At 40.6% G+C, this 17,418-nt stretch overlaps 1 protein-coding gene across 1 annotated transcript in view; it reads right to left on the reverse strand.

Annotated features, from left to right (window-relative positions):
* Window positions 1-17,418, reverse strand: part of RGL1 (ral guanine nucleotide dissociation stimulator like 1) — a 229,393-nt gene that overhangs the window by 143,897 nt on the left and 68,078 nt on the right. Inside the window, exon 2 of the mRNA XM_080648603.1 lies at window positions 15,904-16,067. Coding sequence (XP_080504729.1) covers window positions 15,904-16,035 — 132 coding nt within the window. The 5' untranslated portion in view covers window positions 16,036-16,067. The remainder of the gene's footprint in view (window positions 1-15,903; window positions 16,068-17,418) is intronic.

The raw sequence follows: 17,418 nt of genomic DNA on the forward strand, positions 1-17,418 counted from the left end.
GAGCACTCTTATCCTTTCCTTACCCACTGGCCAATCGAAAGGCCAAAATAGAGGTGTTCAGAGGGAATGTTGACAGAGCTGCTTAGCAATGGGCCTGGAAGAATGAGGAATATGAACCAGCCCCTGAGAACAGACCTTCAAGAGCTGCTGGTGACTCGGTTACTACCGAACAGCAGGACTCCTTTGTTTTCTTGAACCTGGGAAAGAAAAGAAAGAAAAAACCCTTTTGCTTTTGCAAACAGTCTTGAATTGCAGTTTCATTAATCCATTTCAAGGTCCCGGTTGGCGTGGCAAAGGGAACTGTTTACCCACCCAGTGAAGAGATAAGGCAAGGCTGAGCCTCCGAAGAATCCACCAAGTCTCACCTGTCACACAGCTTTCCTTTATGATCCACATGGAGGCTTTCTATTGGCCAAGACCTACCTCAGTAGATTTCATAATGGAGAAAAATTTATCTGAGTAAAATACCATCTGGCATAGGCCTAGATACAAAGCCTATAGAATAAGCATGACTTTAATATTGTTTTCTACCTGATAGCGATCCCAGGGCAGGCACAGAACTTCCCCCTCTTCTCACTCACCATCTGATCATTCATCACTAGGGCAGAAGAGGATGGTTAAGAACATGATAAGCCTTGTTGGATAGTTTCTAAACGTTGGAGCTTCTTCAAGGAAGTGAGCACTCCCCCAGGGCAGTTACTTCAGCTAGTTACAGGGCGAATGAGGCCAAGGTCATGAGCTTATTTACCCTGAGAGATATTAGCTGTGATTTGTTTCATGACCACATCCTGCATCCCTCAACCCAAACAGCTGTTTCAAAAATGGATGCCCTTGATGACAAGAGAGACTGGTCCAAAGTAAAATAGATGTGTTAGTTCAAATTCAACATGCTCCAGGAAAAATGATACAAAGCACATCAAAAGTATTAAAATTACATCACCTGGTATTTGTTCCAAAGAGATCAGGAATAATAACATCAAGCAGACCTCAACAATCTGCACAACTGCTAGGTTGGTCATCAGACAAAAATAGCTACGTATTCACAGACAGCCATTTCTTCTTAAGGAGGAGACTATCACACTAACTCTGAATCCATTTTTCCAATAAAATACGTCTTCAAAGAAAATTATTTCATTTAGCACATAAAGAATGTTCTACTTGTTTACAGGTGTTCCCCCAGGGAGGAAACTGAAGTCAAAATGAGTTCTATCAAAGTCTGTGCCCTTTATAAGCTCATTACTATGTATTTTATGTAAAAACTAAACTAAATGCATTTTAGTCACGACTTGATCTGTGTATTTTTCATGCTAATCAGACACTGATGTTTTTCTCTTATAAACTGTTAGTTCTTTAAATTGCCCCGCACAGTTCTTCCCTCCAAACATGTTCTTCACCCACACACCATGCATAAAATACCTCCTTTATTTTCTGCAGAACCAAACACTGATGCTTTTCCATCACTAATACAAAGAAACAAATTTACAAACTGTCTTTCCTCACACTTCAAACTATTTTCTTGCTTTTGAAGTTTCAAATATAACCCACAAACATAATCTCTGAAATACCACATGCACCAATATCTGACGCACACATAAAGACCTAAAATTGCCCAGCCTGCACAGCTCAGTGGTTGAGCATCAGCCTATAAACCAGGAAGTCCTGGTTCAATTCCCAGGCAGGGTATATGCCTGGATTACAAGCTGGATCCCCAGTGTGGTGCGTTCAGGAGGCAGCTGAATAATGATTCTCTCTCATCACTGATGTTTCTATCTCTCTCCCTCTCCCTTCCTCTCTGTAATCAATAAAAATATATATCTTTTTTAAAAGACCTAGAATTAACCTTGAGAACTGTCTCACACACTCACCTTGACCTAGAATTAGCCTTGAGGGTCATCTTACATACCTTGAAATCTGAGCACATGTGCAACTGTAAGCTCTCTAATCTCAAAATAATGAAAGCTTGCAACACTTCAAATAAGAATCACCATTTTTAATCCCTGATCCCAGAAAATGGGCAGCTACACTGCTCCCTTGCTGGTATGAGTCTGTCCTCTTGGGGAGGAGAGCCTCGCCTCCTCTGTTCCTTCCTACAGGTGTCCCCTGAAAGAGTGAGTCCACAGGAGGCTCCCAGATCCAATGGTGTCAGGTGTACAACTCTGCCAGGGGGCTGAAACAGGACCTTCTCTTTCAGAAACTGACCCACCTATCACTGCTCACTGCCTTCCAAGAGCACTGAAGCCAGGCCTCAGGGAAAGATACAGCTAATTTTCTGGATATTGAGCCTATTTTGGAAATGATCTGAGAAAGTGTGTCACCTTAATCAGAGAGACGTATATCAACCATGTATGTCTTGACCCAAAACCTGAGGCATGTTGATTGGACCATGAATGCCACATTGAATCAGGCAGAGGATAAAGATCCTGGGATATGGAACCCATACCCTCTTTCCACTCTAGTATTTCTATTCTTCCCAAAGTCTTTCAAGAACCTCTCCCAGTTCTTCATGGGTTATCAAGCTACCCACAGTTCCTCTGTTTGCCCCCATAAATGGGGTAGTATGTAAAATAAGGGGCCCAAAAATCCCTCCAAATCATGGAGGATTATATATGACCATCATTTTACTTAATAAAACTGTATAGATATCCCCACCCCCTTACTACAAGGTTATGAAGTCACTAGAAAAAAAAAAAATCCTGCTCTTTTAATGCCTTTTCCCTTCTGTTTATTTTTGATATCCCCCCTTCTCCCTGCCTAGCTTTTCCCTTCTTTTCCACCCTATAGTACAGAGCCCCTTTTCTTCTTTACTTCTTCTGTATAATTCTAAACACAGCCTCTGCCAATAACCCTGAGCTCTTGCTGCATCATGCTGATTTGCACCAGCTGTGCTTGTGGTGGTTAACCCATACTTATAACAGGGTCTCCTTAGATCTTCCTCTGAAAACAAGATTCCACATATACATCTAAAAGTCATAACCAGTGGGAAGAAAACTGAGCCAAGAATAAATAGACCCTGCTTTGAACTACTGATCACATTAAATAAGAGAAAAAAAATACAACTGGAGAAAAGAAAAATGCTACCCAGAGTTGTAGCTTAGAGATTTTCTTGGATATGTACAACAAACTGTAAAATGATCTGTTCAGTTAAACATCCCACTTCCAAATTTAATGTTAAATTTCTCAATATTAATGGGAGGAAGAGGCAGGGCAGGGCAGAGAGTGAAGGATGGGAAGACTGCCATCAAGAAGGATTGAGTGACAATATAAAGTGTACTCCCAAATTAAAAGAGAAAAGCCAGGAACTTCATCATATAACTAGAGTTTGCAAAGCTTAGTCTTTGACAATCTTATACAATTGTGAAAAAACAAGTGCATGGAGCAGCTGTTGGGAGTTCGAGTCAAATGATGTTATTCCGCAATTTGGGGCAAATCAGAATCTTGGATTGTGAGTTTTCCTATCAACTCCCTCCATAAGGGGTCACTGGCAAAGTTACCAGATAGTTTGTGTATACTGAACGGTCTGGCCCATTTATTTTCCATTATGAAACGATGTGTAATTGTCGTGTGGTTGAACATGACCTGATATTGTGAATGACGGTCATTAGAATGTAATTACCCTTCATCTCTGCCCTGTACAACTATGTTCCAGATTCTCCAAACCAAACCTCATTTGTCCTAGCTGCATGGGACAAATGCTGTTGGTTTTGTTGAAACAAAAGTCATCCAGATTGTAAAATTATTTATTAGTTTCAAAGACTCTGGCAACCTCAAAACCAGGGACATAAACGTGATCCATCTGATATAAGAGGACATCAGCAGTCTAAGAAAAATATGGTGAAGCTAACCTTGTATTGCAAAGCTCATCTACTGACAAGTTAGGTTCCAAAAGGCTTTCTTCAAGTCTGCTTCTCTGTAAGTCCAGGAGGACATTAAACAAGCCACTGCTAATAGTCTCCTATTGAGGGCAGGCAGAAAGGGTGCACTTCAAGTCGGGATAGCTTCCATCCATCTATGGAAGGTCTTCGGTTGAAAATGTACAGGAGAGAGAACTTCTATACTCACTTTATGCACTTGAAGGAGTTAAGAGTACGTTTCTGTCCACCAAAAACAGCAGCAACATGACTTCAAGGTTCCCAGAACACATTATTCTGTCCAACTTCAAGCACTGAGTTCCTGAGCAGCAACAACATTAGTACAAAAATGGAGACCCCACCAACAGGAGCTTTGGTGGATGAACTGTTTACCAGAAGGTAAAGGCTTACACGGCCCTTCCTGATCTGACCCCCACCCTCCTTTCAAGCCTATCTCCCCCTATACCTTCTACTTGGGACCCTGTCTTCCATCCATATTGAACTTCATTCCCCATTCCTTCTAGCCTCTACACCTCTGCACATACATGCCTTTCCCTCTGCATGTGCAAAGGACTTCCTTCCCCACCCTCATCATCACTTACTCAATTTATTAATTACTCTTAGGTTTTCCTAACACCTCCCAGATTCAGATAAAATGTGCCTCATACATGCTCCCTTATCACCTTCTATTTCCTTTTAATTGCCCTGATCACATGTATGATGCCTTTTTTTAAAAGAATCTCTATTTCCCACTGAACCATGAGTCAGGGGTTATATCAGTCCTATTCACAGCAGTTATTCAACAAATACTTATTGGGTAAATGCCTCAATTCACTATTCTACATTTACTAAAGTAGGCATTAATATATTTGAGATGCTTTCTTTATTTAATTTTCTATTATTTAATGATATCTGTCACTTTAGTAACCCTTTTGTCTTATTTGACGTTTAATTATAGAATTGTAAAAGTACAGAGAAACACAAATATATAATCATGTTCACGTTACTACCATTCTGGAATTATTAAATGTTAACAGCTGTACATTGTGCATATTACTTTCAGTTTACTTAAGACTATTTTCAAAGGGCCAAACTCAAATGGTTTTGTGATCAATCCTGAGTTAACTAGAGAGAAAAATGGAAACAACATTAATGAGCACTTGCTATGTGCCAATCATTGTCCTAAATGGTTCATATACATTGCATATTGCCTTCAAAAGAATATTATTATCCACATTTTATAGATGAAGAAACTGAGATTTAGAAGATTAACTACCACTCAAGATAAAAATACATCCGGTAAATGTCACTACTATGCCTAAACCAAATTCTATTTAAATCCAAAAAACCCATGGGGCTTTCCCCTTTATTATCTAGATCCTCAAATCCTACCCGTGTCTGGAAGGAACTTGCACTTTTTGAACCATATATGTAATTCCTCCACTCATTTTATTTTATTTTATTAATCCTCAACTGAGGATATTTTTTCCATTGATTTTTAGAGAGAGTGGAAGGGAGAGAGAGAGACAGAGAGAAACACTTATGTGAGAAAGACACATCATTTGGTTGCCTCCCGCATGCCCCGACCAGGTCCAGGAGCCTGGAACCAAGGTACCTTGACAAGAATTGAACTCGGGACCCTTCAGTCTGCAGGCCGACACTCTACCCACTGAGCCAAACCGGCTAGAGCTCCTTCATTCATTTTAAAAATGTTGCCCTAACCAGTTTGGCTCAGTGGATAGAGCATCAGCCTGCGGACTCAAGGGTCCCAGGTTCGATTCCAGTCAAGGGCATGTACCTTGGTTGCAAGCACATACCCAGTAGGGAGTGAGCAGGAGGCAGCTGACTGATGTTTCTCTCTCATTGATGTTTCTAACTCTCTATCGCTCTCCCTTCCTCTCTGTAAAAAATCAATAAAATATTTTTTTAAAAATGTAACTAAGTGCCTACTATGAGCCATGTGCTATCTCATGAATGTACAGAAAAATAAGGTAACCAGGGCCCTGCATTTATTTACAAGCATTCTTGTTAATTTAGCTGGAGAGTAAGAACTAAAGTGGTTATGTAATGGACATTGTCCACTGCAAAAGAAACATGCAACCACCAAGGCAATGAGAAAATAGCACCAATAGGCTGAATAGACCCACCACACACACACACTCTCTGTTCAAGGATGACAAATGACAAGCTACATTCACACCAGATGGCCCCTGAAGTTTCTCCTGGTCCTACCATGACTAGAATCTTGTGGCTGTGGTGGGAAAAGATTTTACAAGGTGACTAGATATTTAAGAGTCATACTTAAAAACTGGCTGTCATTTATGATTTCTACAGGGCCCTATATTTTTGTTTTCACAATTTAAAAAAAATGAAACCTAGGGATGAATAGTTTTCTCCGTGTATCTTCTTGGCTCTCAATTCAAAATCTTATGGTGACTCCCTGGTTGGCACCTGTGTGGCTCTTCAGTGCGGGTCTGGCACAGGTCGGCCTCTGCACCTCTTCCTAGTGGTCCTGGCCTCCCTTCAGAAGATGGATGACACCTTGGTCCCTGTCCAAAAGAGATGACGTGTCCTTGTATGTATACGTTGTATGGAGGGCCTTGCTACATTTCTCTTGGTAAGTCCTGAATGTTTGGGAATCACTCACTTTCTTTGTGACAGTACTGTCAGCAGTTTGGGCTTCTCTTAGTAAAGGATAATAATTCTAAACTTCCATTTGAAATCCTGGCTTGTTCTTGCTTTCCCAGATCTACCACCCTCAATTATCCTTACAAATAACTTCTCCTCCCACCCGGACATAGCATGATTCTTCCATCACAATGTTTCAAGTCTCTTTGCCATTTTTCTCTTCCTTGATCAACATTTTTATTGTGGAAACAATTTAGATTTGTCCTGGCATTGCATCCATCCTACTTAAAAAGAGTGTTCTGAGGCAACCGTAAGTTAGTTTGACCCTGAGGGTAAACATGAGTGGATGGATGGGTTATTGTTTACTGAGGACTCTTTTCATCAGGCTATTTGCTTTTATTGTCACTGTATTTTTACTGTACACATATGTTGTCGATTTCTCAGAAATCCAGTAAAATTGTAATGGTTCCTACTATTGGCAAGTATAATCCACAGAATAAAACATATGCCCTTTAATGACATCAGAGAAAACACCACTGATCCCAGAAATTCTGTCACTTGGGTGTTCTTCTCAGGATAAGCACCGATATGTGCGATGTTTTTTATCTGTCCATTCCTTTGTTCGTTTGTTCATTCATTCATTCATTCAACAAACATCTCAACAATGTAATTATGTAACTTTGTAGTGATGTAACTTTGAATAAGACAGACAAAGTTCCTTATGTAGAAGCTCACAATATACTAGAAAAAATATAAAATAAGTGACTGCCAAATAACGTGATAAATATACATAAAGAAAACCAAGTTCAGAAAAAAAATGACAGCCTAAGCTGGTTTGGCTCAGTAGATAGAGCATCGGCCCACCAACTGAATGGCCTCAGGTTCAATTCCAGTTAAGGGCACATACCTTGATTGCAGGCTTGATCCCCAGACCTGGTGGGGGCCTGTGTGGGAGGCAACCAATCGGTGTGTCTCTCTCACATCAATGTTTCTCTCTCTGTGTATCTCTCCCCCTCCCTTCCACTTTCTCTAAAAATCAATGGAAAAATATCCTCAAGTGAGGATTAACAAAAAAGAAAGGAAAAAAATGACAAGGGCACAAATGGTCTGCAGAGATCAGGGGAAATTCCCAGTCTGAAGGATAAGTAGGAGTTAGCTGGGAAAAGGGGAAGGAAGGTCATTCTAAACAGAGAGAAAAACAAATACACTGGGGCTACTGTTATCAAATGCAATTTTTTAAAGAATGCTAATCCCTTCCTATCAATGTCATACCAAAACCTCTACCTTTCTAAAATTTTCTTCATCTATAATATTTCCTAAGATTCCCAGACCAGGGTCACTCATCAGCAAAAGCAGGTGAATTTTTCAGACGCCGAGTCATGGGGGAAGAGTTTATAGTGAAGGTATTCACCTATTTCCTCTTCCCAGTCCCTGAGAAAGGAGAGCCCACTGCCATGAGAGGAAGTGCAACCTCTCCCAATACCCTACACATTTGTAATCCAAGGAAAAATTTAAATAATGTCATCCCTTCCTTGTATTTGCCCTCGAAGGAGAGTTAGGTCCAAAGGACAGAAGACACGTCCCTTCCCTTTCCTTTCCTGGGAATGATTAGTTTGTAAGCTCTTCTCTCTCCAGCCCCTGCCTCTTCTGACTCGTCAATCTTGCCCTGACATGATGCAGTTTTCAAGGGAATAAAGATAGACCCTGAGCCCTAGCTGATTTGGCACAGTGGATAGAGTGTCGCCTGAAGGGTCCTGGGTTCAATTCCGGTCAAGGGCACATGCCCAGGTTGCGGGCTTGATCCTCAGTAGGGGGCATGCAGGTTAGTCGGTCAGTGATTCTCTCTCATCATTGATGTTTCTATCTCTCTCTTTGAAGTCAATTAAAATATATATATATATATATATATATATATATATATATATATATATATATATAAATAGAGAGAGAGAGAGAGAGAGAGAGAGAGAGAGAGAGAGAGACTCTGAGTTTATGGTGAACACATTTTGGAAAACACTGGGCTGCAAGAACTGCTTTTCGAAGTCTTTCTTAGAGACCTAAAACCCCGTGAATGCAATCTCCATAAAACTAATCTGTTTTTGTTCTTCCTTCCTTTCTTGCTTGCTTCCTTCCTTCCTTTTTCTAAATTTACCTGGAGTTTCCTTTATTCTCTGTACCAAAATGCAAAGTAAAGGCAGGGTTTGTTCTAGAACTCAAACAGAACAGCTAAATTGTTTGCAAAGTCTATGATTTTTTACAGGAGAGAGCTCTTTATGTTTCAATCCTGTCTTATTCAAATGGTCATCTGAGCCACCTGAATCAACAGCCAGGATAATGCAGTTTAGAACCCAGCCCAATCCCCTGGTCCATGAACACTGTCCCGAGGGGCACACTGCTGACTGAAGTGTCACCCCTCTGCACACACAGGAGGGAGGGAGTAAAGTTGAGTGATTCTAAACCACCTGCATCCGCCCCTACCCCCAAAAGCACTTATATACCTCAACATAGTCATGCTGTTGGTTGGGGTTGACTGACTTCTTCCCTGAAAGATCACCCTCAGGAACCTTAGCAAGGGCAGTCTCCTTGGAGTTAGGCAGCCATGCCTAGCAGTTCAAATTCTGTAGTCATTTAAAAACAGAGAAAAGAGCCTGGCTGGCATGGCTCAGTAGTTGAGCATCGACCTATGAACCAGGAGGTCACAGTTTGATTCCCGGTCAGGGCACATGCCTGGGTTGTGGGCTCAAACTCCAGTAGGAGGCATGCACGAAGCAGCCAATCAATGATTCTCTCTCATCATTGATATTTCTCTCTCTCTCTCTCTCTCTCTCTCTCTCTCTCTCTCTCTCTCCTTACCTCCCTGGAATCAATAAAAATATATTAAAAACAAAAACAAACAAACAAAACAGAGAAAAGATCTGGGAGTAAGGGGCCTTCCAGAATGTAGAGGAAATCTTGAATTCAGATAGCAGTGGTCAAAATCAACTACTATACAATTGGTGGGCCAATACTCTACCCATCTCACTGACTCAATAATAAAAGTCTACATCTATTGCTTATATATCAGAGGCACTGTTCTAAGTACTTAACATATTATAACTCAATTCTCAGAATAACCCTATTAATATGCCCTTTTTGTTGACGAGGAAACAAATTCAGAAATATTAAAAAATGTAATGAGGTCACACAGCAAGTCTTGCTCTATTTTTTTTTTAAATATATTTTATTGATTTTTTACAGAGAGGAAGGAAGAGGGATAGATAGTCAGAAACATCAATGAGAGAGAAACTTTGATCAGTTGCCTCTTGCACACCTCCTACTGGGGATGTGCCCGCAACCAAGTTACATGCCCTTGACCGGAATCGAACCTGGGACCTTTCAGTCTGCAGGCTGACGCTCTATCCACTGAACCAAACCGGTTTTGGCAACAAGTCTTGTTCTAGAGTTTGTATTCTAAGTCTCAGTATTCAATAAATATTGACTAAGGGCCTCTATGTACTGAACACTGTAATTGTGGACATATACAGATAAATATGAAAAAGGCCCTCACTCAAGGAACTTGCATTCTAGTTTGAGAGACAGCAATATATAAACATACAAGTTCTGTTTCTATGAAGTTTTATGAGCCAGGTAAGCAGAGGTGTTATGGAACTACATGGGAGGGTCACCAACCCTGACCAGGGGGCTCAAGAATGTCTTCTTTAAAGAGGTCACATGCGAGCGCCCTCTAACACCAACACTAAAATGCAACTATAATGAAAGGTTTGATAGCTAGAGTATCCCCCTTAGGGTTAGACTATGAAATGTAGTGAAAATGTCATGCCGTAACTCAATGGTCTTACACTGGGAAACCTGGGACTCTGGCACCAAGAGTCAATGGAAAAAAATAAGAAGATACAAAGTGGGTAAACTGGAGCTAGAGAGACTTGAGACTTCCCAGTAACAGGAGTGGGTGCCCCAGGGTGACAGCAGACTGTTCGATGAGCAGTGTCTCGAGGACATGGGAATACTCTGATGTGATTCTGGCAGCCTTTAATGTCCAAGGAAGCAACAGGAGTTCAGGGAATGGGTGAGAATATCCAGGTTCCAAGCAATCAGACTGTTCACAATTGAACCCCAATCAATAGTTTGGGGCACATGAAAATGAGCTCACTTATGCAGAGAGAGCTGCAAAGAGCCTAGCAGAGTTTTAGACTCCCTTTAAACAGAATGGAGTTCAGGACAGGGTGAAGTCTCCATGAGATTCTAGGATACTATGTGGGAGAATTGGGAAGGGAGGCCCAGTCACACTTTGAGAAATGGAAGAAGGTTATGACTCAGCAGGCACGTTGGTCAGTGTTTGTTCACACCAGACATTGCAGGGCCAAGCTCTGTGAAAGCGAGATTGGTACCATTTAATGAGCTGAGGATGCTGCCCTTACAGGATGAGCTGAAGTCTCGGTGGGAAAACCAAATAGAGTCAGATTGATGGAAACAATTTTGGTAGACAGCTTAGTCAGGAGATAAGAGTATAAAATGAAAACAGAAAAACTTGAATTTGAATCCTACTCTGCCACTTACTAGCTATGTATCTTTGGACATGGGCCTTAACCTCTAATCTTCAAAATCTTTATGAAAAATGTACCTATGGCTGTGACAACTAAGTATATTGATGAATATGAAAGTGCCACCTACAGTTCTTCACGCAGAGTACATGCTCAGTAAATGATATTTCCCCTCCCTTACAGACCCTACTGGATATTATTCAGTCTCAGTACTCCATTTCTCATTGCTGATGATATGTCTACTGTCCTCACTCAGTAAAAATACTTCAAAGCGTTTTTCTATATGAATAACTTCCTCGGCAGGACATTTCCATCCCTTTGCCTCATGTTATGTGTGGCAGAGAGAAAAAGAAATTCATTCAGAATCACAAAGAAGAACCCTAGTGTCACCAAACCACAGCCTTTAAGTTCAGCAAAGAGCTGACTCTTCAAAGATTAATACAATACACTCCCACTGCTTGTCCCAACTGTCATCCAGTGTGTGTTTTTTAATTCGCTCTCTTCCTGTGTCTCAGATGAATATGATTTAATCTCCAAAGCATGCATGATGAACACATTACTATTTCCTCCTCCAAAAATGGGATGTTACAATGTGAGGCCCCATTCCTGAGCTGGATAGAGAGGAAGAGGTCATGTGTCCAGTCTCCATACAGGCATTCACTAGTTTCATTTTACACAGAGAACATCTCTGTTCCACAGCCATGGAGAACATTGCTTATCTTGGCAACCTTTTCACAAATGGAAAACACTGGACACAGATAAGTCCAGCACATTGTGGATGACTCAATGCAAATTCAGTCAGCAATAATCATCACCACTTAGTGCTATCCACGAGTGAACCAAATGAATCACCTTTGTACCCAGAGATGGCAATATTTTGGTTGGTGTTATAATTTAGAGAAACAACATATTACCATGAAATTATGATTATGGGATTACATAATTACTATGAAAATGATACATCAATCAATTATCATGTATTTATTTCAACTTGTGTCCAGTAGTATGTCAGTGCTTTAGGGTTTATAAGTGAAGAACAATTAAAACTAATGGACATGGTCCTGACTGGGTTGCTCAGTAGTCTGAGTTCCTGAATCGCCATATGGAAAAAAGCTGCATTCTCTCTTTTTTTTTTTTTTAATATATTTTATTGATTTTTTACAGACAGGAAGGGAGAGGGATAGAGAGCCAGAAACATCAACGAGAGAGAAACATCGATCAGCTGCCTCCTGCACACTCCCTACTGGGGATGTGCCCACAACCAAGGTACATGCCCTTGACCGGAATTGAACCTGGGACCCTTCAGTCCGCAGGCCGATGCTCTGTCCACTGAGCCACACTGGCCAGGGCTGCATTCTCTTCTAAACTGGACTACTATGTGATTGAGAAATAAACATTTATTGTGTTAAGCACATACTTTTTTGTTGTGTTTGTTACAACATTAGTGCTACTCTAACTAATATAGGTTTTATTACTTTAAAGGACACAGGGAACAATAGACAAAGTCCAGGATTGACTCGATAGAGAGAATCTGTAGGGAATACCCACTGCATAAACCTGGAAGCCCAAAATGTTATTCCCTCAACATTAAGGTGAACTTGGAAGAAGGAAAGTAGCTTATCTTAAAATATGGTACTGAATAGCAACAGGGAAGGGAGGGGAGAGTCATTTCCCCTTAGAATTAATTACAACAAGCATACCCATCCATAGGTTTCCAGCCTATATTCACAGTGAGTGGTCTGAAAAACCACAAGCTAAGAATGTACTTTAAAGTGAATTCCAGCTGGTAATGCTCCCAGAAGTAATTGCAAGTTCTCTCTGGAGAAAACTCCCTTCATTCCAAGAAAGGTGAACCCACAGTCAAAAAAATCACACGAAGAAATAAAACACTATGTGCAAGAGCCAATACAAAGAACATATAGTAGAATAAGACTCATGGCTATTATAATCTCCAACGCAAATCAGAAAGCCATTGTATCCAATATTGTTGAGAAATACTCCTCCCTATGTCTCTCTGGTTCTTGCATGTCTTGCTTTGTGTGCCAAAAAAATCAAGGCCTGGCTGATCTTTACCGAGACCATTTTTCAGGCCTGTGTTGGCAGCAGGTAACCTTAAAGGATAAGATAATGTCTCCCACTAGGAGAAAGTATAGCCTTGTTTACTGTCTACTATAAACTGGCAAGTTCCTAAAGATCAGTGATCCTCCCATGTGCAGGTAGCTCTCTGTGTCACTCCTATAGGAATTAGGATATAGGAAACCAAAACAAACATGTTGACACTGGCTGCTGCTTCTTCAGTGATAAAGTGTTTTTTTGTGTTTTTTTTGCCTCTGATTCAAGAGTCTCATGTCTTCTTTCAGCATATACACAACTGTGGCGAGTTAACTTGCAACTAGCATAAAATCTCAGACCCTTCGCAGTTCTTGACAGTCTTAAAAATTAAAAATATGAATAGAAAGCAGGAGAAAAAAGAGTACTAGAAAATTTCAAAAGAAAACAGAACTTCTAGAAGTAAAAAATACAATTGAAATTTAAGACTCATTGGTTGAGTTAAAGGGCAGATTAGATATAACTTACGAGTTAATTAGTGAATTGGAAGATGCATCTAAATTTCATCAAAATGCAACACAGAGAGGAAATAAAGATAATAACTTTGAAAGAGAATTTAAGGAATATGATCAAAATGTGAGAAAAGTAAACATAAATATTGTTGGAGTTACAGAAGAAAAATAAAGCAAAAGTAATTATTTGAAAAGATTACAGAGATGTTTCCAAACTGATAAAAAATGCCAACCAATTTATTTGGGAGGGTCTATGAATTTCAAGAGGTTAAATAAAAGGAAATTCACACCTAAACACAGAAGAATAAAAGTGCAAAACAGAAAAAATGTGGAGATCTAAATAGAGATAAGTGGCATTATATCCAATGAAATAAAATTAGACTTCAGCTAATTTACCACAGAAACAGTGGAAGGCAGAGGAAAATGTAATATTTTCAATGTACTGAGGGAAAGTGATCTAGAATTCTGTATCTATGTAAACTATTATTCTAAGAGGTTACTTGAATTAAGGGCGTTTTCAAACAAACAAACAAACAAACAAAGACTTCTGCTATAGTTAGAACCTTCTTTTCTAAAAATAAATTCTACAGGAAAAAGAAAAATGATCTGAGATGAAATTGAAATGACAAAAAAAATGAGCAAAAAAATGAGATTCTATTTTATACCAACTAGATTAGAAAAATTAAGAAATCTGACAATTTCAAAAGTTGACAAGGATGTAGAATAGGGAAAACTTTGTGCACTGCTAGTGGGAGTGTAAATTGGTACCACTTTGGAAAACAATATGGCAATAACTTGTAAAATGGAACTTGTACATACTCAACTCAAAAATTATCTAATAAATATTAAACTAGAAAAATTCTAACACATGGAACAGTCTTACACTGGGGCACAAGACATGTATAAATATGTTCATAGTGGCATTCTTTATAATGACCAAAAAACTGAAAATAATTGACATGTCCATCAACATAACAATGAATAAATAAATCATGGGATAGCCACATAATGGTATATTATTCAACAGTGAGAATTAATAAATTACTACTACCTATATATATAAAAGCCTAAGGAACCAGAGGACCAGAGGACCAGATGACCAGACGACTGGCTGGTAGCTATGACATGCACTGACCACCAGGGGCAGATGCTGAATGCAGGAACTGCCCCCTGGTGGTCAGTGCGCTCCCACAGCGGGAGCGCCACTCAGCTGACAGATGCTGGGCTGACGACAAGTGCAGCTGCAGCAGCACAAGCCTCTCCCACGGACACTCCCCCTGCGCGCCTTGGGGGCGGGTGGTAGGCGCAGCAGGCCAGGATGAGCGGGAGTGGCGCAGCACCCAGCCCGGGCTTGGGCTCCTCCCCAGCTGCCTGCCGCTTCACACACTACTTCATGCTGTGCAGGATTGACAACGCGGACAGCGGGCTGGAGCCCGAGGAGCTGGCAGGTAAGGCCAGGCTGTGGCAACGCGGAGGTCCACTGATCCCCGCAGGCCAGGACAAGGGACCCCATTGGTGCACGAATCCATGCACCAAGCCTCTAGTATGTATTAATGTCGCTGAATCTTAAAAACTTAGAAACATGTTAAGTTAAAAAAAGTGAGATTTGAACTCTAAACACAAGTGCTGTGAGGACTTGGTATAATGATTTCTCATGGCAGCATCCTTCTCTCTTTACAGAAGAGAAAAACATGTGACTAAGCTTGGCAGTAAGCCTCTCTCCCCCATGGCTTTGCATCTTGAGCAGAGAAATGTGAGAATGAGGAGAGGGTGGGAAGCCCTTTGGAATTTATACCAGGAGCAGTACCCTGAGCAGTTCCTACTGACTTGGTTCCTGACCTATTTCTAAGCCTGCTTTTCCAAACAACTCATCAATCCTGTGAGTCTCCCACTGTCTTCCAATGATTTCCCATCTCTTGTAAATTAATCAGAGTTCATGTCTGTTGCTTGCAACCAAAGAGCCCTAACTGATCATGTAGCTGTCAAACAACAAATTTATATACTTCCACTTGTTATGATTGATCCTTCATTATCAACTTTCTCCCCATGATTTTATTTCCCAATTAGATTTGGTAGGATTGTACAAAAAGAATGTCTACGTGTACATTTTAAGGCCTAAGTGCTATCTCTGTTAGCTGAATCCCTGTGGAGTCATTAATGTCCAAGGGACATAACCCTGACTCACTGTTCTCCAGTCACGAAGTGCCTGTGGCCTCACATAATAATTTCCCAAGCTGGCCTGTGGTGCTGGCTACACTCAGAATTATGGTCTCAGGGGAAGAAAATCCATCATTGCACCACCTGTGTTATTTAGGGCTGTCTTACCTCCTCTGTCTTTAAAACTTCCCATATTCGAGCATGATCTTCCTCCAGCCAGTGCCCTGTGCCTTCCACCTTGGTGGGAAGTTTGAATTTAGACACCACTTGAGTAGGCTCTCCCACAGGCTTCCCCTCCATCTTGAAAGAGCCAGGCGGGAGGCATTACGGACCTGTGTGGAAGAATAAAGTGTGATCTAGGTTAAAACATTAAGTAACGTAAAAAGAGATAGAGAAGCAAATTATCATGCTTGATTTGTGAATAATGAGACCACTGACGACAGTATCACAAAAGCATCAGCTTTTACGGCCACTTTTTATATTTTAAATATTTGTTCTTGGTATTTTAACACAGGCTTCTGGAGGGAGGGACGCATCTTGACGATGAATGAAGTGACATAAATGTTAGAGCAAAGTAAAAAGCACCCTCAGCTTGTCCCTTGGTCCTGGCCCCTCCGGAGGAGAGATGGAAATGGGTGGCTCTAAGATGAGCCTGAGTGATGCTCGCATACTGCATGCCATGCAGTGCATGTGCAAGAAGCACTGGCGGTGGCATCAAACGACTGCACACTTGTTTAGACGAGGCTCCATGCTGGGCATATGCAAATAACTCGGTAGTTTGAATCCTAACCTTAAGAAGCTTAGTGCCCCGGGGCAGAAAGGGTTGTATACAAGTAATCACTGTATAGAGTGTTACAGGATAGTGTGACAATAACCACATTTCCTAACGGCAAATGGAAGCACAGAAGATTCTCTTCTATGTTTATTGGCTGTGTTACTTTCTTGAGCTCCAGTTTCATCAGCAGTTGCTATATAAAAATATCTAAAATTGATAGCTATTCTATAAAGTCTACTCCTTGATATCTTTCTATTTTTTTTTCCTTGATACCTTTCTATCTGCCATTGGCTTATACAGAATCACATCATGCCTGCTCAGCACCATACTGTCCAAAGGAATCTTCTGGCCTCCATTCAAGTCCCCCTGAATGTGCCCTTCTCAGGGTAATTTTTCTGAAAAGAAAATCTAATGATGATGTTCCACCTACCTGAAACTTTTCCCAGAGAATAAAATCCAAACACCTTAATGTGACATCCAAAGCCCTTTATGTCTGCCTTCCTCCAACTGCCTTCTCCCACCATGCCCTCCTGCCTTCTCAGCCACTCTGTTTCAGCCATTTGAAAGTACTTATGGACCTCAAATACATCCAGTACCTTTTGTCTTTGTTGGTGATGCTTCCTCTCCACCCACCCCCAAGAGAATAAAGACTCCTTTGTTAATCTCTATGTATACTCTGGACAGATTTCCATCATGTTACCTACAAGACTTTATTATATTTATTTGCTTTCAATTCTATTTCTACCTTCTGGCCTTTTAAGCATCTTGACACTAGATATGGTGTCATGTAACAGGGTAAGTACTAAATAAATGTTTCATGAATTGGTTAATTCAGTCAATCATGAGAATCCAGATCTAATATATTCAGGTAACAGATGGATAAGTCAAGTTACCTCTTTAACTTTGTT

The sequence above is a fragment of the Plecotus auritus genome, assembly GCF_963455305.1.
Source record: "Plecotus auritus genome assembly, chromosome: 12".
Classification (NCBI taxonomy): Eukaryota; Metazoa; Chordata; class Mammalia; order Chiroptera; family Vespertilionidae; genus Plecotus; species Plecotus auritus.